The sequence below is a fragment of the Phocoena sinus genome, chromosome 7, assembly GCF_008692025.1.
Source record: "Phocoena sinus isolate mPhoSin1 chromosome 7, mPhoSin1.pri, whole genome shotgun sequence".
Lineage (NCBI taxonomy): Eukaryota > Metazoa > Chordata > Mammalia > Artiodactyla > Phocoenidae > Phocoena > Phocoena sinus.
The window spans coordinates 45,243,566-45,270,888 of record NC_045769.1 but is presented as its reverse complement, the minus strand read 5'-3'; the positions used below and the strand labels follow the sequence as shown (position 1 = coordinate 45,270,888).

Genomic DNA, 27,323 nt, shown 5'->3' with positions numbered 1-27,323 from the left:
AGGTAGGTAGGGTTGGTTTTATAATATCATCTCCAATTTACAGAAGAGAAAACAACTCAAGAGAGCTTAAAGTGATTTCTTCTAAGTCAAAGAATGAGTCCTGGGCCTCGTGTTTACTATACTTTTATCCAAGCCACCATAAACTAGACATATAAGCAGGGAGACAAATCTAAAATTGTGAATTATTACGAAACTGTAGGCCTTTAGAGAAACAGATGTTACCCAAAACAGATGTTCTGTAACAAAAGCAAATGAGGAATGCAATTAAGGAAAAAGAAATCAAGATTTTTTAAAATGTTTTTATACAGAAATATTTTACAAAGATTTTACAACATAGCAAATCATTATGTCATACTGTAGAAAGGAGAAAAAGATTAAACCTCAAGGATAAAGAAAGTGCTCAGAGCAACATATTGCAGTCTCCATGAAAGTGCATGAACAGTTAAGGCAAAGTACCCCACTGGTACTGGCATGTTGCAAAATGACTTGTAAAACAGTTTTTACTTGTAAAATATATATACAAAAGGGTTTTTTTTTTCCTCCATTTTTCTCAAAGATGTTTGAAAGGGATACATTTATGAACAGTCTTGCTCTACAACTAGGTAAAAATAACTCCTGGGTACAAAACAGTAAAAGTAAAAATGCTCTACCAAGCATGTTAAAAGTAAATCAAATGATTTATAAAACAAAACCTTTCCAAGTTTGGGCTTGCTTTCTACATTTAACTTGCCAGGCTGAAGGCTAATTCCCTCATATTCCACGACAGAGATCATTAAGGATAGCAACGTGAGTTAAATCCAGAACTTGCCCTTCGTGTGACTTTTAACTTCTAGTTTCTATGGCCGAACCACTGGCGTGTTTGAAGTCCTCATGCATTCACTGTGTTATAAATCTACTCTACAGCTTTGCTTCTATCTTCAGCTTACACAATAGCCATTTTATGAAGTGTTACATATGCTTAATACAATATTTTGCCCTAGCTGATAAGAAAAATACAAAGGTGGTCTCTAAAGTTAAACCATAAACCCTATTAGAGAATTCTAGTTAAGTATTTCATTTTTCCACATAGAGGTAAATCCCTTAACATCAATCGGATCAATAAGGATAATACTGGTTATCAAATTTTAATCTTCAAACTTGGAAGAGAATTTGTTTTTATAATATAACTGAGAATAAGATTTTTTAAAAAAGTAAATTAGCTAGACTTCAACAAGAGTGTTAGGGAAAACTGACATACCTGAATTCTAGTACAGATAATAAAAATCTGCCAAAGAATAACTTAATTCACATGACTAATCACTCTTTTATATAAAATTTTACCTACTCATGAGAAATAGGGAAAATCAGTGTTACTATTTTAGTCTCCATATTTAAACTGAGTTTTTCTTTCTCTATTTTTTTTCCACCCTTAAATATAAGGGAAATTAACCAGCTCATTTCTGCTGGCTCAAGTTTCCTAACTAGCTTTTAGCCCTCAAGGTATAGCTGTGGTAAAACCAGAGAGTGACACCGAGCCATTTATTGGAATTCTGAAGTACAAAATAGGCACATGTGCTCTACATAACCTAGTAACAGGGATAGCAACAGTTAAACTGTCTTACACATCCGATGTATTAGTTTGATTTGCATCTGTAACTTCTTTATCACTATGACCACAGACAAAAAGTTGGGAGCCCAGACTTTTCTGGGCAAATCGGAAATACATGATGTGGCCCATTGCCACAAAGGAGACTGAAATCAATACGAGCAAGCCAAAAGCTTCAGGATTTGGAGCCAGGATGACCATGATGAAATGCAGAAGATCAAGAAGATAGTTCATGGAGTTCTGTACACCATTTATAATGCCTCTCTCAGATTCGACTACATTTTCTTGCAGCAACTGTGTCACAGTTAAATCAAAGGACCAAAGACCTATAATAAAACATAGTTTTTAGAGACTTAATTTTAACTTATAGCTGTACATTTCAGATTTACAGATTAAAAATCTGTTGACATGTGCAAAATACATACTTAACCCTATTACCTTCAAGTCACCATATGTATATTTATCATAGCCTAGCCTTAGAGAATTATTTTTCATTAATAAACACTGAGTTAAATTGTTTCAAGAAATTGTTTTTACAGCCACAAGACAAAAATAAGTCTAATCTACAAACTTCTTAATTCTGTTTTTCTGTGATTATTCATACTATGAAAGCAAAACTCTGAAATCAGAGACATAATAAATCCTATTAAAATTACTAGTATTTTTAAAGTTTAAAATGAGTAGACCTAATATATTGTTATCGTTGAAGTGTAAGGAAACTTTAAACCATTAATACATTTACTGTTTGGGTTCTAAAGCCCCTACAATACAGCTGTCTTGCTTAAATATTAATGTCTTTGATAAATGAACGAACTGCTTTGTATCACAGGATAAATATGGTTTCCTTTCAAGAACGATTTCAGGCAGAGATAATTCATCAGTACTCTATTAATGATTCCTTAAATTTTACTTTGTAAGAGGTCTTTACATTATGTTTCCTTCCAGAGCTATAAAATCCATTTGTTTGGCAAAGTACACAATAAACAAATGTCAGCTAGAGGAGACCTTTGAAGGATTTTTTTTTCCCTAACTACTGTCTTATTTGTTTTTTAATTTAAACCCCAACCCCTTTTTTTTACCTTGTCCCATTGACATATTTGTTAAATTACAGTCCTTTTGGTAAAGTTATAGCAATATAAAGACTCTAAATTACTAAAAGTATAATTATTATTGATAATATCTTTTGAAAAATTAAGTAAACTACATTAGAAGAGTAAGATATCCATTTAGTAAAAATTTTCAAGGCCTAACCATGTTTTAAGAAGGTATACATACATACACACACACACACACAAATATAGATTTTTTAAACTATAAAATAAAAATTTCATAATTAGTGACTGGATTATACATAAGGATAAATAGTGGATCTTGCTTAAATTAACATTCAGGGAATATTTTAGACCGCTTACTGTTGAATTATCTGAAACCACACTGCAAAAAGACACTTTAGTTCATTAATATACAAAAAGAGATTTCTTACCGATTCTAGCAGCAATGACGCCTGCAAACAGCAGACTGACAGAGATTATAGGCACAGATTTAGGACTCATCTCTGGGACAATATTAGCAAGATCAGATCCGTTTGACATGTGCATATCAGTTGTAGAGATGATTTCAGATATTTTTGTAGGTGTAATTGAAAGTGGTTCTGTTTGAATGAACCTAGAACGGATATCTTCAAAAGGAGAAACAGACAAGTCCAAGGGGCTTCCAGGCATGAACACGGAGATCACACACAAGGTCAAACAGGAAAGCTGTGCAAATCCTGAGATCAGACCAGTCCGAACCAGGCCACATTTGTGACGTAGCCATGTAAAAGCCACAGTTCCCATTATTCCAGTTACGGCTGACGCTCCCATCAAAATACTGAGGATGGACCCGCTCAGCCCCTGAGTGTAGGCGTACCCTGTAGTGATGCAATCAAAGCCCAGGACAGTCATATAGAGGAAAGCAAGACCCATGCCCGCCAGAAACACCGGCTGATTGTAATAGGAGACCCATCCATCTCGGAAGGTGCGGAAGGGCTCAGCCATCTGGGAGGCACAACTTAGCTCTTGCTCATGTTCAAGTTCATGGATGTCAGGGTCTTTCTCACCCATTAGATGAGTTCCCTCCAGGGATTTTGGCTCAGTTTCTGTTAATAAAAGACATTATTATTTGAGGGAGGGGACATGGGGGAAAAAGCCAACTATCTTAGTATTTTTTCTTCTCCCCTCTCCCTCACCCATGGAGGGTATCACCCTTGGATACTACAATATAAAATATATTTTCTTTTACTCATCTAAGAATTCCAGCCGAGGAACAATCTCCAAGTATTTATGTTAAAGAAACAAAATACTATTGATACTTCTCCCCTCCTCTCTTCCCCTCTCTCTCAGAAATTATAATCCCACCAAAGTAAACAGCAGGAAAACAGATCAGATAACATATAATAATTGTCTGGGGAAACACAGAATCTTATTTTCTGGGACCCTTTTAAGGTTACATTTGTTCAGAAGACCAACTTCCTCTTCTCTTCTTGAAAAATGCCCACCTCATGTCCTCACTCCCTTCCACTGTCTTACAAATGGCGTGTTAACTCCTTTCTTTATAGACTCCTAGGAATTCTCTTGTTCTCTTTCTCCCACTGTTCTTCCCATTCCTATGGCTCAATTTTGCCCAGCCCTCCCTCAATGAATTGTCCCTCTGTGTCTGCTGTTCCTGTTAAGGAAAAGGGGTCAGGGGTCCCATTCCAACTCCTTGAGGTTCAACCCAGAGTTGCTCCTCGGACCCTCAAGAGCCTGGGTTCTGACTTACTACCACATTGATATATTTAACCTCATGCAGGCCTTCAGTGGCAACTAAACCTGATATAAATTCAAAATTATTTCAGCCTTAACCAACATTTAAGGTCTGAAAATAAGAATAAAGGGATTAAACATTTTGTTGAGTTTACCTTTGTATACATTCAGCTGTTTCAACTCAGTTTCCTCTTTAGGAGCAGCTTTCACAGCTAGAGCAGGGGTTTTCTGATAAACTTTCCAGAGAAGAAAGTACTCCACACACATGGATACCAAATTCCATCCCGAAATGAAACCACAGCCAATGACTGGGGAACCAAATGTCATAATCTGGCCTACAGCCATGGGGGCCAAGATGTTGGTTAACTGGTCAATCCTTCGTATTGTAGCATTCATATCTACAGAGGTAGGCGAAAGGGGCAGATAAGTATGCAAATCTATCAAAGACAGACTGCCCACTTACATAATACAACTCATAAACTAAGAGTGTAGACTCCTAAGATGCAAACTTCTAAAAGCATTCTGCAAGCAAACCATTTTGTTAGAAAATCATTTGTTGTTTGGATCAAGTCATATTAAATTTGCCTCAAAAATCGTGATTCGGGCTTCCCTAGTGGCGCAGTGGTTGAGAGTCCGCCTGCCGATGCAGGGGACACGGGTTCGTGCCCCGGTCCAGGAAGATCCCACATGCCACGGAGCGGCTAGGCCCGTGAGCCATGGCCGCTGAGCCTGCACGTCCGGAGCCTGTGCTCCGCAACGGGAGAGGCCACAACAGTGAGAGGCCCACGTACCGCAAAAAAAAAAAAAAATCGTGATTCCCCTGGGATTATATAAATGAGCCTGACGGGCTTCCCTGGTGGCGCAGTGGTTGAGAGTCTGCCTGCCGATGCAGGGGACGCGGGTTTGGGCCCTGGTCTGGGAGGATCCCACATGCCGCGGAGCAACTGGGCCCATGAGCCACAACTACTGAGCCTGCGCGTCTGGAGCCTGTGCTCCACAACAAGAGAGGCCGCGATAGTGAGAGGCCCGCGCATCGCGATGAAGAGTGGCCCCCGCTTGCCGCAACTAGAGAAAGCCCTCGCACAGAAACGAAGACCCAACACAGCCAAAAATAAATAAATAAATAAATATTTAAAAAAAAAAAAAAAAGAATTATCACACATACAGTTGCTAAATTCCCACAGCATCTTATATTTAAAAAAAAAAAAAAAAAAAAAAAAAAAAAATGAGCCTGACATCAGCTTTTAAGAAATGAATTCGATAGTAACTCTACATTCATTTATTTCAACAAGCATTTATTAAATGCCTATTATGAGCTAGGCACCATTCCGGCACCATAACAAAAAACGAAGAATATCCTTCCCTGTCTTCATGAAGTTTACATTCCCAAGGGAAAACAAAAATAATAAATCAACAAGCATGTAAATATAGAGCATGTCAGATGTTCATGAAATATTGTAGTGAAAAATACAGCAGAAAAAAAAGGGCATAGAGAGTGCTCAGGGGAAGGGGGAAATTTCAGTTTTATATATGGCAAGGTCAGGGAAGAACTCACTGAAAAAAAAGAGAGCATCACAGCAGAGGCGTGAAGCAGCAGGAGGCAAAAGAGTGAGTCATCCGGATATCAGGGAAAAGACAATTCCAGACCAAGGGAAGTGCAAAAGTCCTGGGGCAGGAGGAGTTTGCCCAGAGGAACAGCGAGGAGGCCAGTAGGGCTGGAGCAGAGTGAGGAAGGGAGAGGATGGGAAGAGAGGCGGTCAGAGAGGAGAGAAGATTGGTCCAATCATGTAAGGTCTTAGTCTATTACTCAAACTTCAGTTTCTACACTGAATGACTCAGGAAGCCTTTAGGAAGTTGAGGTACAGAGAGGTGGTATCATGGGACATATTTTTAAAGGTTTATTTTGGCTGCTGTGATGAGAAAACAGTGTAAAGTAAGTGTGTGGGGGGGTGTGTGTAGACAAGCACAGAGGCAGGGAGACAGGCGGGAGATGACGTGGCATGGAGCAGGACAGGAGCAATGGAAGTGGAGAAGTAGATACTCGATGTACTTTAAAGTAGAATCAAGAAGCCTTGAAAACAGATTAGGTATGCTATGTGACAGAAAGAGAAGTATTGAAGTTTTTACCCTGAGCAACTATTGGAAGGACAGTTTCCACTTACTGAGAAAGACAAGACTTCAGAAGAATCAGGTTTTGGACAGAAGGATAAGCGTGTGGTTCTCGAGACGCTGATACGTCTCTAGAGGCCCCGCCAAGCAGACAGTGAGTCGTACAGGTCTGGGGTCCAGGGAAGAGGCATGTGCCAGATTTGGGAGTCATCGGCAGCTTGAGTTTTGAAGCAATGGCACTGGATGAGATCACCAGGGGAGTGAGGGTAGATGAGAAGAGACAAGGTCTGAGGACTGAGTCCTGGGCATGCCAATGTTCAGAGGTCAGGAAGATGAGGAGGAATCAGCAAAAGAGGAGAAAAAACAAGAGAGCAGGGTGTCCTAGAAGCCAAGAGGTAAGAGTGTTTCAAAGAGAGGGGAATAATCAACTGGCAAGTGACGCTGGTAAGTCAACGAAGATGAGCACTGACAATCAGCTCTAGATAGGTCACACGGAAGGTACTGAGGACCTCAAAAAGAATAGTTCTGGGGGAGCAGTAGGGCAAATGCCTGATTGAAGTTGGTTAAAGAGATTGGTGCCAACTCCAGGGGACACCATTTCTATTTTAAGTGAGTGGCACCCCCTGGATTCACAGTGTGAATGCTGCCCCCCTGGCATTATGGAAAGCAAGGCCCCGACCAAGCAAAGAAATTGGAAAGAGTGAGCACAGATATTTCTTTTTGTTAAGTTTTGTTCAAAAGAAGGACAAAGAAATGGGGTGACAGAGGGGTAAAGACAGGGATTTTTAAGATGAGAAAAGTTATAGCGTGTTTATATGCTGATGCAAATGATACAGTAGATGAGAAGGGATGGAATCTGAATCTACTGCACAAGTGGCAGAGCTGTTCTTAGGAACGCAAGCAATTCAACAGTGTAGGTCACGTAAACGGTCTCAGGTACAAGCAGGAAGAGTGATGTGAAGGTGGGAGCACATGGAAGTTCTCTCCTCATTTTTCCATTTTCTCAGTAGAATACACAGCAAGGTCATCAGTGAAAGTGAGGATGGGAGAGGAGGTACTGAATGTATGAGGAGAAAGTGAGAAATAGTCCTTTAGGAAAGTGGGAGAAAGAAGGGACCAAAGAAAATAGTATGATCATCTGGCAGCATGAGAGGGCCAACTTGAACCCCATGGTCATGAGCTTTAAGAGAGAGCAAAGTTGTACGTTTTTTACCAGCCACGTGCTACTGTGGAGAGCTGGATTTAAGCAAGGTCTTATGAAAGGAAAGTGACAAAAGGAGAGGAGGCCAAGTGAGCTGAGGGTATACACTAGGAGGCATTCATATGGGTGGAACAACTGATCTTGGAATTCAAGCTGGGTAAGGAAGAGAGACAAGAAAGGTCATGAGCAGTAAAAAGGTAGTGGAATTAATGGCTTGTAGGTGCCAACCGGGTTGGAGCATGGCTGGGGTACCAGGAGGAGTGAGCTGGAAAGACAGGAGGTATAGTTCAACTCTTGGATGCTGGAGATTGAGATTATGAAAAGGGAGGGTTTAGTGGTGATACCAAGGTCTAGGGTATGACCATGGGAATGTAGCTGAGTCAGAGTAGAGGACAAGATGAATAAAGGAGAGGAAGTCAAGAAAATAACCTACTTTCTCATTCTCTATCTCACGGAGTAGAGTGAAAATTATTGAGACAAGTTCTCATCAATCATGTGGAGCGCTTTAAGGGAAAAGCAGTATGTGACTAATAAGTACATTAATAGAAAACTGCCATTATTCTCTCTCTGGTTCTTCCTGGTCCTCAACTGCCTTCCAATTAGTCCTATGTGTGCAGAATGCTTATATGATAACAGGAGAACTCTGACGTATTTCACCTTTCGCTTGAGAGGCAAAGGCGGTTTTCATTGATCTTACACACAGCCATTTTCTGCCATGGCCTCATTAACTTCCATCTGCCCCTACTAATAAGTTCCTAACAGGGAAGTGTAGAATTGATCCAAATAACTCAATAATCTGAATCCAAAAATCAAGTACTAATGAAAATATACTCTTGGATCTGAAGGCCCCAGAACAAAAACAAAATTTAGTTAAAATGATTTGTTAATCTTTCACTACCTCCATTTTCAAGTGCTCATGAACCTTCCTAATGCCACAAATTTCTATCTTTTATTTAGAATTTAGAAATTTCTATCTCAGGAAGCTAATAATGTTTAGATGTAATGTAGTGTCAGAAAACAGATTTTATTTTTCTGAAGCAGAATGAATGAAATAATAATTTTGAAAAAGACCTAATCATTTTACTGTTAACAGGCTAGAGAAGAATTGGTCCTCTGAATGTGCAAACATATTCTTTTTGCAGGTTTGTATTTATTCTTACGCAAACACACAAATCTGTGCTCATTTAATTCCAATTTAACTGTTTTCAGCTACAGCTGTGGCACAGAGCATGACATTCAGTAACTACTTACTATTATAAAAGGTATATTACATCTCACAGAATAATAATAAAAAACAGATTTGCTGAGCAAATAGTAGCTAGCAGGTTTGTCTACCTCAAATATGAAATCAATTTTCAGTCAATAGAGTTCAAACAAGAAAGTTATCTGTCGTACTTGATCAAGCCAACCAGTAGATGTTTCATTAGAATGGTGGACAAGAAAAACCTCAGAAGCTATTAATAAAAAGTGATTAACAAAGGAAATGAAGAAGAAAATAAAACAACAGATGGAATAAAAACTCAGGCAAAGGAAATGAGTTTCAGAAAGGTTTGACAGGTTAAGGGTCATGGCTCCAAATAATGTTTTAATAAAACACTAAATCAAGTACCTAGACAAATTAGTTAACAGATTAATTAACAGTATTCATGTAGGAAACAAGCATCTTTCCTGGAGCTGTTTAAATTAGATGGTAACAGCTATATTTTGACCTGATGCCACTGGAGTTGTAAAACTTTTCAACCTTCCAGGGAAAATTTCTCTTGTTCTTTACCCTCGGTGATACAACTTCCAATTTTAAAAACTACTCTGAAATCAAGAAACATTGGGATGAGGAAATGGGGGCAATTAGCATCCAGCTCACAACCTTCCCTCTTTATGGGCACACCCCTCCTCCATCACTCACACACACACACACACACACACACACACACACACACGCACACCGGTTCAGCCAGCCCTGCCCCATCTCCTGCTTGGTTTCTAACAGTCTTTGCTGGCAACCTCAAAAATTTCTCTTCTACTTTTCCTTTACCCTCCTCCTTTTTTTCTGTTCTGTAACTCTGCCTTCTAGCAGGAATGGTACCAAAAACCCATGGTTAGAGCCTTGCTGATCCTCGGGATGGAAGAAGTTTCTGTTTCCTGTTTTGAAGCATGGTTTTTAATTAATTTTAAAACAAACATGGAGGTCAAAACCTGAGGAAAAACAACACGGAGGTTTTCCTTCATTAGGCTACTGACCCGTTCTAGGGGCTGGATTTGAAACAGCACCGCTTCCTAAGCTAATTCGCAGTGGACAAGAGTTCAACAGGCAGCTTACTTCCTTTCTTAAATTTGAGAAACTCCAGAAGGTTAGAAAATAGACTGGTTAGCCTGGATTTTTCTACTCTGCAATAATTCCTCAAATAAAGGACAGCTGAAAAATGGCCAGTCATATTTTTGTTATTTTTCTGGAATATCACTTTGTAGTCAGAAAGACCCCAGAAAGGTATGTGAGAAAGAAAATCATCTTAAAAGCCACTTTTTCCCCAAACACATTTCAACAGATATATGTGATCTGTTTTCAAAATATATCTTTTTTGTGCCCTTCGAATTTTAAAACATGGACATGTATTACATCTGTAGAATTGCACACTAAAAGAGAACATAAATAACAGGGAAAAAACACCAAAAAAAAAAAAAAAAAAAGGACAAAGTCTTATCTTTTAATTCCACGTGACAAGAAAGAGAGATGGAATTATTTCCTATTAGTAAATGATCACAGGAAGAAAAATCAGTGAGAATCACTACTTTAGCTCCAGAGAGAATTTCCTGCAATCCAGACTCACATGTGTTAATAAATTCATCTTCCACACTCACCATCCTCTAAAATCACTGTGGCATTTCTATCTGGAGCAGTATTATTACTGCTACCACAAAGTGACTACTTTTAAGCAAATCCTTCATTTTCTTCATTTAGACCTTCCACAGATTTTGTACCCTTTCTCTCAACCTCCTTTCTACCTTTCTTTTTTTTTTTGGAAACCACGTGTCTAGCCAAACAAAGTTGCTTGCTGACCCCCGTACTCAATCTTGCCTCTGTGTCCTGATAAGCCACTGAAGTCATCAGGAATGGTTTCCTTGTCAGTCAGGATGGTTGGGAAATGTGTTTGTGATACCCATTATCTCAATGACCAGCAGAGTTGACTCAGCTGACCTGATCGGTAGATAGGTGTAGCCTTCCTCCTTTACTCTGTGTAATTTCAATCCAAGTTGTGTCTGGGTGCTGTATTGGGGGGCAGGTGGGGAATATCGAGTGAGGTAGGTCATTCTGAGCCCAAGTAATCTTGAGGTAATGGACGTGTTGCTTTGTAAGCACTCTTCAGACTTTCTTTGCTCCTCTTGTACATGTTTCCAATGGACAACTAAGATGCAAGCTTTGTAAGAACCCATGTTCTATCCTGTATTTCTTTAGTATTCATAATAGCAGTTACATAACACCATACATAATGTAACAAAAGTTACCAATTATGGCTTTAAAGTTGAAGGGATTAACTTCTAGAGTCTCTCCTAGAATTAAGTTGTTTCCATTTGTTTGGATAAACACAATATCCATAGTATAACCAGTAAGTACTGGTAATAATATCCACAGTATGACTGTTAAAATCACAAGTCAGATTATCACCGTTCTAAGTATTAAGAAAACATTTAGAAACAGTTAACAGAATTTGAAAGAAAGAGCTCAAAAGAAATGTTCTCCTATTTGCCAGGTTTGCATAGAAAAAAAGGGAAGGTCACTATCCTATAAATTAGCTTCATAACAGTGAGGTAAATCTTTGCACTGAGACAGATAATGCTGTAAGAAAAAGACTATGACTTCAATTTATTATTCTTAAGAAATACTCGGAGAAAAAGGCTTAAGCTTCATTTACTACCACTGATTTAAAGGGAATCCTGATAAAACCCATTCGGTAGAAAGAGAAAAGCAAATTACCTGCTAGTTTGCTTCTGTCGTCTCCTGCAACAACAACAATCCAATCCCTTTGGATTGTGATTGCAGTAGCAGTACTGGCCAGGTTTGCAATATTTGCAATAGTGATGATCAGGATATAGCATGAAGTCTAAGGAATTACAGGAAAAAATTATTAAAATGTCAGTTTTACCATACTGTACCTACCTCACTGTACAATATAGTTTAAAATGGTCTTTGGTAACATAATAATAAAATTTCTATTTTAATTTCATTTCATAAAATCATAAGAAATCATTCTACTTTGTACACACGAAACAATAAACACCAGTGGTCAAGTTAAAGGGCATAATGTCTTTCTAATCTGTATCATCTGTGGTACGCATAATACAAAAAATTTTAATAGTCATATGCACATTTATGTCACATAGTTATCGTAAAGTGTTAACATAGGGGTGGTTTTTAATTTTCCCCACAAATATGTCCTTTGGAAAAAACAGTGATGGGGAAGTGAGAAGACGTGAATTTAAATCAGAGTTCTGACACTTTCCAGTTGCATGACAATGGGCAATCAGTTAACATCACTTTGTCTTACTTTTTTCATCAACAAAATGAAGGCAATAGACTAGAAGATTTCTTGTCCTACCTGGCTGTGAAACTCTACAATATCAATCCAGATATACCTAAGCAGATTAAATAGGAACATCAAATTCACTGCTTTCCACTACACCCATCTCTCTCCTCTTTTCCATCAAGCTATCATGAAATCAGAGTGTGGGAAGTTATCTAGTCCATGTCCTCAAACAGAAATACCACTTATTATTAGAAGAACACCATCATGACTGATTTATATATATATATATATACCATTTCTTAAATGGTGTGAAAAAATTACAGGTTAATACTACTGAGCTTAAAACTAGCAACTGATTTATGTAATAAACTCTTAGAACTGCCATTAAAAAACAAACAGGAAGGGGCTTCCCTGGTGGCTCAGTGGTTAAGAAACTGCCTGCCAATGCAGGGGACATGCGTTCAAGCTCTGGTCCGGAAAGATCCCACATGCCGCAGAGCAACTAAGCCCATGCGCCACAACTACTGAGCCTGCGCTCTAGAGCCTGTACTCCGCAACAAGAGAAGCCACCGCAATGAGAAGCCCGCGCACCACAACAAACAGTAGCCCTCACTCTCCGCAACTAGAGAAAGCCCGCACACAGCAACAAAGACCCAATGCAGCCAAAAATAAATTTAAAAATAAAACAAAACAAACAGGAAAACAACCAATAGAACGAAATTTAAATTCAAACAATACTTAATGAAAGCCTGTTAAGGGCCAAAAGACAAAAATAGTAGGGGATATTAAAATAGACACAGATCAAAATTAACAGGCCCTAATTCTTAGAAAGGTATAACCTTCCAAGACTGAACCAGGAAGAAATAGAAAATATGAACAGACCAATCACAAGTAATGAAATTGAAACTGTGCTTAAAGATCTTCCAACAAACAAAATCCAGGACCAGGTGGCTTCACCAGACAGGTGAATTCTATCAAACATTTAGAGACGAGTTAACACCTATCCTTCCCAAACTCTTCCAAAAAATTGCCGAAGAAGGAACACTCCCAAACTCATTCTCTGAGGCCACCATCACCCTGATACCAAAACCAGACAAAGATACTACAAAAAAAGAAAATTACAGACCAATATCACTGATGAATATAGATTCAAAACTCCTCAACAAAATACTAACAAACAGAATCCAACAACACATTAAAAGGATCATACACCATGATCAAGTAGGATTTATCCCAAGGATGCAAGGATTCTTAAATATATGCAAATCAATCAATGTGATACAACATATTAACATACTGAAGAAGAAAAAGCATATGAACATCTCAATAGATGCAGAAAAAGCTTTTGACAAAATTCAACATCCATTTATGATAAAAACTATCCAGAAAGTGGGCATAGAGGGAACCTACCTCAACATAATAAAGGCCATATACGACAAACCCACAGCAAACATCATTCTCAATGGTGAAAAACTGAAAGCATTTCCTCTAAGATCAGGAAAAAGACAAGGATGTCCACCCTCACCACTAATATTCAACATAGTTTTGAAAGTCCTAGTCACAGCAATCAGAGAAGAAAAAGAAATAAAAGGAATACAAATTGGAAAAGAAGTAAAACGGTCACTGTTTGCAGATGACATGACACTATACACAGAGAATCCTAAAGATGCTAACAGAAAACTACTAGAGCTAATCAATGAATTTGGTAAAGTTGCAGGATACAAAATTAATGCACAGAAATCTCTTGCATTCCTATACACTAATGATGAAAAATCTGAAAGGGAAATTAAGGAAACACTCCCATTTACCATTGCAACAAAAAGAATAAAATACCTAGGAATAAACCTACCTAGGGAGACAAAAGACCTGTATGCAGAAACCTATAAGACACTGATGAAAGAAGTTAAAGATGATACCAACAGATGGAGAGATATTCCATGTTCTCGGATTGGAAGAATCAATACTGTGAAAATGACTACACTACCCAAAGCAATCTACAGATTCAATGCAATCCCTATCAAATTACCAGTGGCATTTTTTACAGAACTAGAACAAAAAATCTTAAAATTTGTATGGAAACACTAAAGACCCCAAATAGCCAAAGCGGTCTTGAGGGAAAAAAACAGAGCTGGAGGAATCAGATTCCCTGACTTCAGACTACACTACAAAGCTACAGTAATCAAGACAATATGGTACTGGCACAAAAACAGAAATATAGATCAATGGAACAAGATAGAAAGCCCAGAGATAAACCCATGTACCTATGGTCAACTAACCTATGACAAAGGAGGCAAGGATATACAATGAAAAAAAGATAGTCTCTTCAATAAGTGTTGCTGGAAAAACTGGACAGCTACATGTAAAAGAATGAAATTAGAACAGTCCCTAACACCATACACAAAAATAAACTCAAAATGCATTAGAGACCTAAATGTAAGACCAGACACTATAAAACTCTTAGAGGAAAACTTAGGAAGAACACTCTTTGACATAAATCACAGCAAGATCTTTTTTGATCCACCTCCCAGAGTAATGGAAATAAAAACAAAAATAAACAAATGGGACCTAATGAAACTTACAAGCTTTTGCAAAGCAAAGGAAACTACAAACAAGGCAAAAACACAACCCTCAGAATGGGAGAAAATATTTGCAAACGAATCAACGGACAAAGGATTAATCTCCAAAATATATAAACAGCTCATGCAGCTCAATATTAAAGAAACAAACAACCCAATCCAAAACTGGGCAGAACACCTAAATAGACATTTCTCCAAAGAAGACATACAGATGGCCAAGAAGCACATGAAAAGCTGCTCAACATCACTAATTATTAGAGAAATGCAAATCAAAACTACAATGAGGGGCTTCCCTGGTGGCACAGTGGTTGAGAGTCTGCCTGCCAATGCAGGGGACACAGGGTCATGCCCCAGTCCAGGAAGATCCCACATGCCGCGGAGCGGCTGGGCCCGTGAGCCATGGCCGCTGAGCCTGCGTGTCCGGAGCCTGTGCTCCGCAACGGGAGAGGCCACAACAGTGAGAGCCCTGCGTACCGAAAAAAAAAAAAAAACTACAATGAGGTATCACCTCACACCAGTTAGAATGGGCATCATCAGAAAATCTACAAACAACAAATGTTGGAGAGGGTGTGGAGAAAAGGGAACCCTCTTGCACTGTTGGTGGGAAGGTAAACTGATACAGCCACTATGGAGAGCAGTATGGAGGTTCCTTAGAAAACTAAAAACAGAATTGCCATATGACCCAGCAATCCCACTACTGGGCATATACCCAGAGAAAACCATAAATCAAATAGTGCACTGCAGCACTATTTACAATAGCCAGGTCATGGAAGCAACTTAAATGCCCATCGACAAACAAATGGATAAAGAAGGTGTGGTACATATATACAATGGAATATTACTCAGCCATAAAAAGGAATGAAATTGGGTCATTTGTAGAGACATGGATGAATCTAGAGACTGTCATATAGAGTGAAGTAAGTCAGAAAGAGAAAAACAAATATCATATATTAATACAGATATGTGGAACCTAGAAAATGGTACAGATGAACCGGTTTGCAGGGCGGAAATTGAGACACAGATGTAGAGAACAAACGTGGACACCAAGGAGGGAAAGCGGTGGCAGCAGGGGTTGGTGGTTGTGGTGTGATGAATTGGGAGATTGGGATTGACATGTATACACTAATATGTATAAAATGGATAACTAATAAGAACCTGCTGTTAGAAAAAAAAAAAGAACAAACCAAGCAAAAATCTAAACATCTTATAAATGTCTACTAGTTGCATTAAGTCAATTATGTAATCTGTTCCCTGCATTACCAAATTCTGTATATCAGTTTTAAATCAAGTGCAGCACATTGTCTTTACACTGCATTCCATGCTCTATTTTACACATGAACATGTTTCTGAGAAATTGCATTTAAAAAATGAAAAATGTAATACTATTTTCATAATTTCTTATATTACAAAAACAAACATACACTCTCATAGAGAAACTTGGTCTATAGCACATTATTTTCATAATGTATATAAAGTCCAAGTTCAGTCTGACAATAGAAACTCTCCTTCCTACACTTTTCAAACCTTCTCTGTGTGTTGCATACATCCATCACTCAGAGAAACTGCTTCCCCTATTTTCATGCCTTTATGAATGCCAGTCCATCATTCCAAAAATAAATTTTAAAAACGAAGAGGGATTGATGGGAAGATGGATGTGCCAATGGATAAATATATGATAAAGCAAGTATAATAAAATGGCAGAAGTAGAAACTAAGTGGTACGTATATGGGTGTTCAGTGGAGAATTCTTCTAACTTTGCTGAATGTTTGAAATATTTCATAATGAAATCTTGGGAGAATAACATCCTATTTTCAAGGCCCACCTAAATGGCCAACCCAGAACTCCATTTTTCTCGAAGGCACTTAATCATGCTACCATGTATCATAGTTATTATGTGTCACATCTAATCTCCCTACAGGATCCACACTTGAATCATTTTTCTATCATTCAAATGCATCTAATACAACTTACACACAATAATCATTCAACAAAGGGGAAGGAAATACTTTGACTACAGACTGAAAATAATCACTGTTCTTTAGTAATACTACTAATAAAATTATCTTCAAATATTACAAAAAGAAGTATCCTACTGGTTTTGACATGCTATGTTTAAATTTTAAAAATTATCTTTCCATTCTGAACATGTTCTAATTTCCATGCTGGTTTTTTCTCTGACTTCCATGTATTTCTGGTATCTTTAAATTTGTAAATATACAGTTATTAAAAAAAAAAATTAACAGGCCCTATTTGTGAAAAGACACTCCCTTAAAGAGTTTTCATCTTTTACCAATAACAGACATTCAATTTTCTACCATCAAGAATCTTGTTGAGAACTTACAAGAACCCATCCATGGTACATGGTCAGAAGGTCTTTTTTATGTAAGAAAACCATCATCAGGATGATTCCACACAGGATGACCGAAACATTCTGGATCACCAGTGAAGTCTGGGCCACTATACAGAGAGAGAAACAAAGTGTTCATACACCAAAACATCTCAAAGGAGATGTTTTTATCCATACATCACTGTTCTACTGTATTAATGCATATGCAAATTACTACAAGAAATAAAAATATTCCTGAAGTAAATTCTGCCTCAACTATTTCCAGTAGGGCCCAGCATACCACATCAGACCAGTAAAACTTGCAGACAGAATAAAGAACTACCCCTCATTTTTCCTGTTAGTTGAAGCCATTCATAATGACCACATTTTCATTTTCACAGTTTATTCACTTTAAAGTTTACTGTCATAAACAGAACTATATTAACTACATAAAAAAGATCCACCTTTCAGGGCTTTGTAGCTTAGGCAAAAATAAGAACATGTAGGAGGTTATGGAGGAGGTTAAGTAAGAGGTCATGGAATCCATAACCTCCTAGATGGCAGGCTGAACTTGGTAAGATCGTATGGATAAATAGGAAGGACATATAAAAAATTGCCAAGAATAAAGCAGCAGTGTGTTCCTTTTACTAAAGTTATTTGCATTGTTATGAAATTCTAAACTACACCTTTTCTCACAGAAAATGCCAACTTTCTGAGACTGAGGCACCCATGTAGATAAAGGGCTGGCATAAGGACAGGTTAGGATACCAGGTAAGGACACCTTGTAGTCTTTTCTCTGCCACTCATGAGGGAAGATGATCTAGGGAAGAATACTTAATATCTCTTATGTCTGTGTCTATAAGGCGAGGATATAATACATACCTGCCTTCCTTACTTTACGGGGTCATTTTGATGCTCAAATAAAATACTTTGAAAGCACTTTGAAAAATATAGAGGGTTGTATATGTAAGGTATAATTACAGCTCTTGCCTTTAAGGACAGTAAAGCTCATTCTGGCTTGGAACATTATATCAAAGCCTTGAGACAAAACAAACTGCTTTCTGAAATTAATTTGAAATAAAATCCCAACATATAACTCATTCATTCATTGCACAAGGCTATTAAATATCAACTGAATGAGGTTCTTGGCTTTCACAGACCAGAGGAAAGGTAGACATGTGAAAGGATAATTATAAGAGCATAAGTGCAATAGCAGAGGTATTAACAAAGCTTCATGGGAGTGCAGGAAAAAAAAAATGTCTCTGGTTAACTCAGCCTAGAGACATCAAAGAAGATTTTCCTGGAGGTTGTCACATGAGTTGATTACATAGGATAAGTGCAAGATTGCTATCCCACCACACTCTTCTTCATCCAACTCAACATTCTATCCTAAACTACAATTTCAGCGCTCAACAGTCATAAGGTTAAAGGTCTCTATGTATAACATTCCCACGTTCCTATGTATAATGTATAATGATGTAAAGAAGTAGAAATTGTTTTTCCAGGATACAAAACCTTTTTCTATATGTGTTTTGGTCTATCGATTCTCAAAATAGAAAAATGTCCATCTTGGCCATTTTACTAATAGCATCCAGTCCTGGAATTTGATAATCCAGTTGCTCTCTATCCGGGGGCAGTTATCCTGCACTGAGAGAAACAGATACCTCAGTCTTTCCCCAGTGTCTAGGAGAGACATGGCCAGGTCTTAGCATTATCAACTGAGGAACTAAGGAAAATTTTGCCCTGAATTATTATCCAAATTGCCCTTATATTCTGAATAATTAAACTGTTCATTCACTTTCTCTCTTTCCTGTACAATACTTAATGATTTCAGTATTAATGCTCTAGAATAAATGTTAATATATTATCACTTCTTCTTTTTTCTTCAAAAATGTATAATTCAGCTCTCTGTGATCCAGACTCAGGTATTCTTTTCTGAATCCATTGTTTTCACTTCCCCTACATACCTGCCTATATAAAACACAGTAACCCAGAGGATAGATGTTAAAGCTGTCCCAGGAACGTCACATTAAACGAACTCCAGTGCAAGTCATGGTTAAAGGATGCCAGAGTTAGGTAAACTCTTAATGTTTAACATGGTTCGCAGAAAAGTGCCACAGTGTTAATCATTAACATTTGTAATTTACGAACAGCCAAAAAAGATACCCCACAAAATCTATAAACTCAGTATCCTGGCATCCCAACTTTGGGCAGGAGCCCCAGGACCCTCCATGCAGAGGTACTGCCACTGAGCACCCCATCACTCAGGTGGCGGCTGCAGACGCAAAGTGGGTTAGTCACAGAGGTTTCTCTCTAGCTCAGGCACTAGTCCCACAAACACAAAGGCTTTTATAACACCACTCACCTTTAAGTCTGGCATTCTTATCCACCCAATCACCAATGATGGCTCCTAGGACCAGAACAGACCCTGCCACCACCAGCCCGTAGACTGCAGTCAAGAGAAGGCTGTTTCCATAGAGCTCTACCAGAAACACAGACACTGCAAAGTGCCACATCCGATCCCCCTTGAATAAGAGAAGATAAAAGGTTCTGATAAAATGTTGTACGTTGCTAGTCAATTATACTCAAGAAGTTGCTTCCTTAACAAAAGGGCACTTTCCGGCTACATTACGAGATTCTCAAAGTCAACAATTCCTCTATGGATTGAATGCAGTCAGGTGTTAAAACTGTTTGTCCTGGCACAATGGAAAATATTCTTGCCCAGATACTAAGTAAACCCGAAAAAAGCATAATGTTAATGAAACAAACGTACTCCCTATCATTCTAGAAAAAAATAGTTTCCAAGCCCAAGGAGGTTTTTTTGAGATAAAACCTGTTCCTTTTTGTATCAGGTTTCTAGCCAGGCCTGGGATTTACCTATCCTGATTTGAAAGGCATAAAGGAGTTTGTTATTGAACCAGAATGAAACAAGTATAGTTTACAAATATCAGTTATGCCTTGAATGTCAAGAAAGAGCCAAATGGTAAGAATGGACTATATGACCTCTCAAGTTTCTTTTACCTCTAACATTCTAAAATCTATGTTCTATTTTCATAAATAAATTTCAAAGTCATAAAACAGCAGAACAATCAGAAAGATGAAGTTAATATGTGCAAATTCTGGCACCATATGAATGAAGATGTTAGAAATCAATACATAAGTAGTTATTTAGTTATTTTCGACACAGTAGTTATTTTCGACACAGTAGTTATTTTCGACACAGATGAGTTTTGAAAGGGGAAAAAAACTATTTCTTCACTCCAGAGTATATAGGGAATTTTGGAATTCATTGCTGCAAAATGTGGAATAACAGAAGCTTTTAAATGAGTCAGGCAAATTAATGTGTAAGAAATCTATAATGGACCTTGTTATGAGCTTTTAGGCTCCATCCCTGACTTGTTAGGTTAACCTAAAACAGGACAACAATGTTCTATCATAACCTATCCCTAAGAAATCACTACAGGAAACTAAATTCCCAGGCTAGGCTCCTTATGGATTGGAAGAAGTACTACACTCCTAGTTCTTTCCAATGTCTCTTAACATCCTCCTGAAAAATTTAACGTATAAGGAGCAAAGTATTATCCTAGTATGGCAAATGCTTTTAAGCATTTAATAAAGGCAAGACAACAATCTCATGCATCCAAAGTTAAACTGATGCGCATATTCTGTAGCAATCATTTACAATAAACTTCATGTACACCAGTATTTCTCAAGTGGGGGGTGATTTTACCCTCTAGGGATCACTAAGCAATGTCTGGCGCTATTTTGGGTTGTCACATCTGCGAGGATAGATTTACTATTGGCATCTACAGTCCCCCACAACAAAAAATTATCCAACCCAAGATGTCAATAGTGCCAAGGTACAGAAACTTTGGTGTAGAGGATTATGAACATTGTTTAGAACCACAATTTAAAATTAACATAAGATTAGGGCCTTGAGGGATAGGGTGAACATGGCCAAGTAAACGTTAAAACAGACACTGGAAGCCAGTGGAAATACCATACTTGAAAGACTGATTCTCACTCGATGGTCTGGAATGTGAGCTCTAGAACCTTCTGCACTCTCAACCCTCAGCACAGTGCACAGCCCAGAGTAGAAACACAACAAATAACTGCGGAATCAACAAAGGAGTGGATATGCAGTGGATCCCGGCTGTAAATGAGTACAGAATAAGACTTATTTATGAACTATATTGTTCTGCTACGTTAGATTTGCTCCATGAATGTTCAAGAAGTTTGACGCTTAATCAGTACCATAATTCATATTTCTGGGACAGCTTTTTAAAGTTTGCTTTGAAAATAGAAATCTTTTCCATTTATGTTGGAATTACATTTCAAATACCCTTGTACTAAATGACTAAAAATATATATACACATACAATTTGTAACCAACAAAAAGACAAGTTCACACATTAAGATAAAAATGTCAATAAGAATTGGGGCTTCCCTGGTGGCGCAGTGGTTGACAGTCCGCCTGCCAATGCAGGGGACAAGGGTTCGTGCCCCGGTCTGGGAAGATCCCACATGCCGCGGAGCGGCTGGGCCCGTGAGCCATGGCCGCTGAGCCTGCGCGTCCGGAGCCTGTGCTCCGCAACGGGAGAGGCCACAACAGTGAGAGGCCCGCGTACCGCAAAAAAAAAAAAAAAAAAAAAAAATGTCAGTAAGAATAACAAATTAAGCTATTTTCTTAATCTTTAACATGAGAAACAAATTTAGATTTGATTAGAATAAAATGGCATGAGGTGAGGGGAGGTACTTTATCCTAATCTCTATTCCTCTGAAAAGACAAAAACATATGAATGCCTCAAATGATAGGTTGCCTCCATGAGTGAATTTCCTCTTTCTTAACATAAAGAATAAGAAATATTATCCCACTACTATTGCTTCTTCCTTTTGGAAAAAAATTTATTTTTATTGAAGTATAGTTGATTTACAATGTTGTGTTAGTTTCTGGTGTACAGCAAAGTGATTCAGTTATGTGCTCTTTTCCATATTCTTTTCCATTATGGTTTATCACAGGATATTGAATATAGTTCCCTGTGCTATACAGTAGGTGCTTCTTTCTTTCTTTGTTGTTTTATTTTTTCGCTTTAAAGCAGGACTTGAAACAAGTGCTACGAAATGAAAGTTTTCTCTCTTGCTTATGCCTGTATGGCACGCCTCCTCCTTGATGGACAGGAATAAAACTGCTCCACTTGGGACTTCCCTGGTGGCTCAGTGGTTAAGAATCCAACTGCCAATGCAGGGGACAGAGGTTTGAGCCCTGGTCCGGGAAGATCCCACATGCCACAGAGCAACTAAGCCTGTGTTCCCACAAGCCACTACTACTGAGTCCACGTGCCACAACTACTGAAGCCTGCGCACCTAGAGCCTGTGTTCTGCAACAAGAGAAGCCACTGCAATGAGAAGCCTGAGCATTGCTACAAAGAGTAGCCCCCCCTCGCCGCAACTAGAGAAAGCCCGTGCACAGCAACAAAGACCCAGTGCAGCCAAAAATAAAATAAATTAATTAAAAAGCAAACAAACAAAAACTGCTCCACTTGCCCCAATTTCCAAAGGGTTTAGGCTTTAAGAAGTAACAGACTCTACACTCACAAAGCCCAAGAATCAGGTAAACTCTGTAAAGGTTGACTAAGTGCAACCTCAGGCCCACCCAGCCATTCCTTCCTAACATCCATTTACTGCCCACCCACAAGCTCTCATCATACTTTGAAGATTTGTTTACATGTTCATCTACCTCCAGTGCACTGAGAGCCAAAGGCCAAATGAATGTCTGTGAATGAATGATCACAGTCATTAATGCACTGAATACTTTTTGAGAGGCTACTATGTACTCAACAATACTGCAGGCACTAGAGATTCAGCAGTGCGCAAAAATCAAGATTCATGCTTTCATGCTGCTTGCATCCCAGTGAACAGAGACCAAAAACAAATCTAGAATAGGTCAGGTGGTATAAATGCTATGAGGAAAAATGCAGTAGGGTGGGGCAGGAAGGTGGCATTTTGCATGAAGTAGTTAAAGACCCTATGAGAGAAACCCAAGGAAGTAAGATCTGGCACCATGCAGACATATGGCATATAAATGGAGACAGTCCATAGCATAATGCATAAGATATCAGCACTGGCCACCCTTTTTCACTGCCTTACACTGTTAGTTATTCTTTTGTAATTAGATATTTTTTTTTAAAGCCCAACCTGAATTATATTATAAGCTCCCTGATGACAGGATCCACTTCTTACCATACTTTGTATTCCAGTAGTATAGAGTAAAATATATTGATCCACTGGCAGAAAGAAATGAAGTCAGAAATAAAAAGTATTCAACCTCACACAAACCTAATGCAATATAACCTTCTACCCTAACACCTCTATACTCAAGTGTATAGGAAACCATGGATCGGCAGAGTCAGTAGGGTAATGCATAGATAGGCATGCATATGTATGTATATACATATATAATAAATAAGCAGACATCTTTTGTTGTAATAAAATCAGGCAAAGTGTCAAACAGGAGACAAAACTCAAAAGATTGAATTAGAGAGCATTCCTCTTTTATACTCCTCTATAATAAGTGAAAATCCACTACAACTTACATGACTACAATTGCTGTGTTTTGTTTTGTTTTGTTTTAATCCAAGTTTCCCACAAGAACTCCTTTTGCTCAATTTACTGTAAGACTGGAGTAAGCATCTGTCACTTTTCTTGTGTTTTCCATTCATGACAAAAAAGATCCTCCTGGAACAACCACAGTTCCACTCCTTTGGCAAATCTGACCTGCCAACCTAATAACGAAAGGTCGCATAAACCTTAAACTTAATCAGTGTTTGGAAGTTAGGCACCTTCTTCCCCTAAGAGATAGGTCCAGACCACAAGGTGAGAATTTCAGATACTATCTCCATCACTTACTGGGTTTTTTAAAATACTTAATACTTACTGAATTAAATTGGAAGAACAATTTAATTGGATTTAAATTAATTAAGGGTAGTTTCACTCAATTTCTATTCAGAATCATCAGTTATTGGAAAAGAAACTCACGCCAAGTCCACCTTGTTTACATGTATTTGCAGAGTCATCCCTGTCTAAGCCTCTGGGGAGAAAGAAGCTGGCCTTTCTAAAAAAGCCATCTTTGAACTGCTATTTCTTAAAGAGCTGATAACTTAGCTTAATAATTTCCCAAGGGCATGGGTACAGGTTTCCTCATACAATAGTTTGCGTTCATGTCTTAAGAACGATCCAAAAGAAGTTTCCAGTTTAAAAAGAAAATAACATTCACAAAATTTACTCTCAAAATTCTTTCCCCTTACTTACGGTTCTTTTAAATTAAATATCATACATGAGGCATGAATAGAATTTACACAGGTTTATTGCTTTTAAACAGTAAGACCAATTGTTTAATTTAAAAGATTCTAATCATCATTAATTAAATACACATCTAGCATCCCTTGGGGATTATTCTTTTGGGTTGAGGAGTGTTGATGGAGGAATCCAGGCCCACAGAAACACTGGGACTCTTCCAAGACCATGGAAGAAGTCAGAGGGAGACTTATGAGTCAGTTGCTGATTTTCGTTGGATGATGGTTTTTAAGATAGACTGAGATGCCCCATACATATCTAGCTACAGATAACATTTTAAAAGACCAGAATTTTCACCACTCAGATATTTGTTCTTGGGGTCAATTATATTTAAATTAACCTTAGAATGCTATTTTTAGCCTAACTCAGTCACTCCACTATTCTACTGTATTTTCATAGCGCAGTTGGCTGGAACTTATAATTTTAACAAAAGAAGAAAACAGAGAAATATCTTAAAATGTGAAAAAATAGAAGGTCTATGAGACATCCATCCATTCTTAGTAGCAGATATTACCATTTATTAACCCTTGTAATGCAAAATACAATTTACAAACAATGCAAACAGTCCTGTCCTTGTTAATCCTGTTTTTGGATAGCTGCCAGTCTACATAAAGTATGATAGCTCAATAATTAATAGCATTTACTAACACCTATGGGAAAATATCTCTGGTGAAAATAACTTTTTTGTTAGAGCATGTATGTTTGGTTGATTTATTTCTTTAGCTGCATGACAAAACTGCAAGATAGCTTAATACAACTGGCCCAAATGAGAGGCAACAAGAAATTGTGCAAGCATGTTGTAAGAATTACTGTAGATTTTCACTTACCCATGTAGATAGAGAATGACCAAGGTAGAGAAGGAATTTTGCAGAGATCAGGTAGTTTGCTAAGGATCCTGCAAAGACACACAGTAGGCAGATAAAAAGCGTATTTAGTCACTTGAGTGAGCTGAGATTGGAATGCTTACTCATTTGTCCTTATTAAACATAATTATTAAAAACTACTTTGTGGGGCAAACCATGTACATTTCATCAAGTCACCTAGAAATTGATGGGTCGATGAAAAATTCAGCACGACCTCTTGGTCAATAACTGCATAACTCCACATACAGTGAAAAAAGCTCTTGTTTCAACATTCTTTAACTCCATTTTATTTTTGACAAGATAATCCAAACTACCCAGTCTACTTCTCCATCCTTGCCTGTGTGCACGCCCCTTTTCCCATACCTTGAAATGCCTTTCTTCCTTAACCCCCAACAAAATATGAGTCGAACGAGCTACTAATCACACTGGTTAACAGCTGAGCCACATTCCTCCAAAACCTGCGTGGAGGTGCCGGTCTCCACTGCGCAACCTGTTTCTACCACATGCGTTCGGTCCACTCACCACAGCATCTTCCCAGGCGGTTTTGCTCTCTTGCCCTGGTCATGACACCAGGCGCCCCCCGCTTGCTCTTCTGCTGCTACGGCTGCCGCTCCTGCTGAGGTGCTTAAGAGGAGTGCAAGGAACTGAAGAGAGCACCGTTGAAAACACAACAGCTCTGTGCAAAAAGCCTCTGACGACGACTATACCAAAAAAAACACAAAAAAACAAAAGGAAAACAGCCCGGGGGTCTTCTTTTGGTCTTCCTTCCAAACTTAGCCAACACTGTAGCTGAAGTTGGAAAGGCAAAGCCTTATGGAAGCGGGTGGGAAGGCTCAACAGGCCGGCCGAGCTGCGTCGGGCGCCCTGTGTGTGCTGCCGCCGCCGCCGCCGCCTCCGCAGGCCCGGCTCAGGCCGGCCCTTATACGAGGCCTGGGGCGGAGCTCCGGCCGCCGCCGCTCGGGCCGCCCCTCCCTCTCAGGGCCATCTGGGCGTCCCCGCAGCGCGAGGCCAGGGGCCCTGCCGCCCTCCACGCCCTTGCCAGGAGTCGCCGCCCGCCCGCGGCGCAAGGGTCCGACTGGCCGCGAGCAACCCGCGAGCCTGCGGGGACCGTCGCCGGACGAACTCTGCTCGCCGGGTTTTCCGCCCTCCGGGAGGCCGCGAGAAGAGATCGGGGAGGTCGGGCGGCCGGGAAGGGCAGGACCGCGCGCCCAGCCGGCGGGGCGGCGGGAAGAGGCGAGCGGCAAGGCCGGGGCCGAGCCGCGCTTCTTCGCACCAGCTGCCTGGCCAGTCGGGGAGAGGGCGGCTGCCAACGGTCGTCGTGCAAAGCGCCAGCCCAGGCTTGGGGGTGGGGGAACATCCTTTTTTTTGTTTTGTTAACGAAAATCATTTTTAATATAGGTATCTAAATAAATATAATCCGTGTCACAGTGGCCGCTTTCCTGGCCTTCCCATTCCGGCCCGCCTGCGGCAGAGAATGTCTTTTCTTCCCAGGACTGCATAGCGGGGCTTCCCTCAAAGAGCCAGAATCAAAGGGCAGGAAGGGGCGCAAAGATCAGAGTACAGCCCTCTTCAGAGGAGTAAACGGAGCCTTGGAAAGGTTAAGTCCCGCAGCGACTCAGGCACCCAGCTCTAGCCCAGAGCTAGGGTCTCCAAATCCTTCCTTAAGATGCAACCAGGAGGAAGCAGCCCAAGCGGTTCCTTTACCAACCTTCCTTCTCTCTCAGCGCCCTCTGGCCCTCGCCCGCACCCAGGCGTCCCTTCCCCACCTCTCCTCCAAGTGGCTTAGTATAGCACAGGCAGTTACCAGGAATACCGGTTATCCCAGTTGTGTCCCTGTCCAGATAAAGCCATTCGGTGGCCTCCTGGAGGGGCCAGTGAATGACTCTGAAGAACACCAGACTTGAACCTTCCTTGACTCCTCCACCTCCACCCCTACCACCTCTGTGCCAGAACCCCTGGAGTCCCTATAGCCCCCTCGTTACCTTACCCTTCTCAATCTCCTCAAAA

The 27,323-nt window shown here is 39.4% G+C and overlaps 1 protein-coding gene across 1 annotated transcript; it reads right to left on the bottom strand.

The window, feature by feature from the left end:
- Positions 1-273: 273 nt before the first annotated feature.
- On the bottom strand, positions 274-26,207 carry SLC40A1 (solute carrier family 40 member 1). Its single transcript, XM_032637743.1, has 8 exons — positions 25,839-26,207; positions 25,281-25,348; positions 19,466-19,625; positions 17,116-17,231; positions 11,649-11,775; positions 4,524-4,766; positions 3,069-3,722; positions 274-1,911 (listed from the first exon to the last, which is right to left on the bottom strand). The coding sequence occupies exons 1-8, from the start codon at positions 25,879-25,881 to the stop codon at positions 1,598-1,600; spliced, it is 1,725 nt and encodes a 574-aa protein (XP_032493634.1). The 5' UTR covers positions 25,882-26,207; the 3' UTR covers positions 274-1,597.
- Between the last annotated feature and the right edge of the window lie 1,116 nt (positions 26,208-27,323).

Bases quoted from the DNA above. Each gene is read 5' to 3' on its own strand.
- SLC40A1 (XM_032637743.1), bottom strand. From the start codon at position 25,881: ATGACCAGGGCAAGAGAGCAAAACCGCCTGGGAAGATGCTGTG. The intron at 19,626-25,280 runs GTAAGTGAAAAT...CTCTTATTCAAG, and splicing joins GTCATTCTCTATCTACATGG to GGGGATCGGATGTGGCACTT. The intron at 17,232-19,465 runs GTGAGTGGTGTT...CTCTCTGTATAG, and splicing joins TAAGAATGCCAGACTTAAAG to TGGCCCAGACTTCACTGGTG.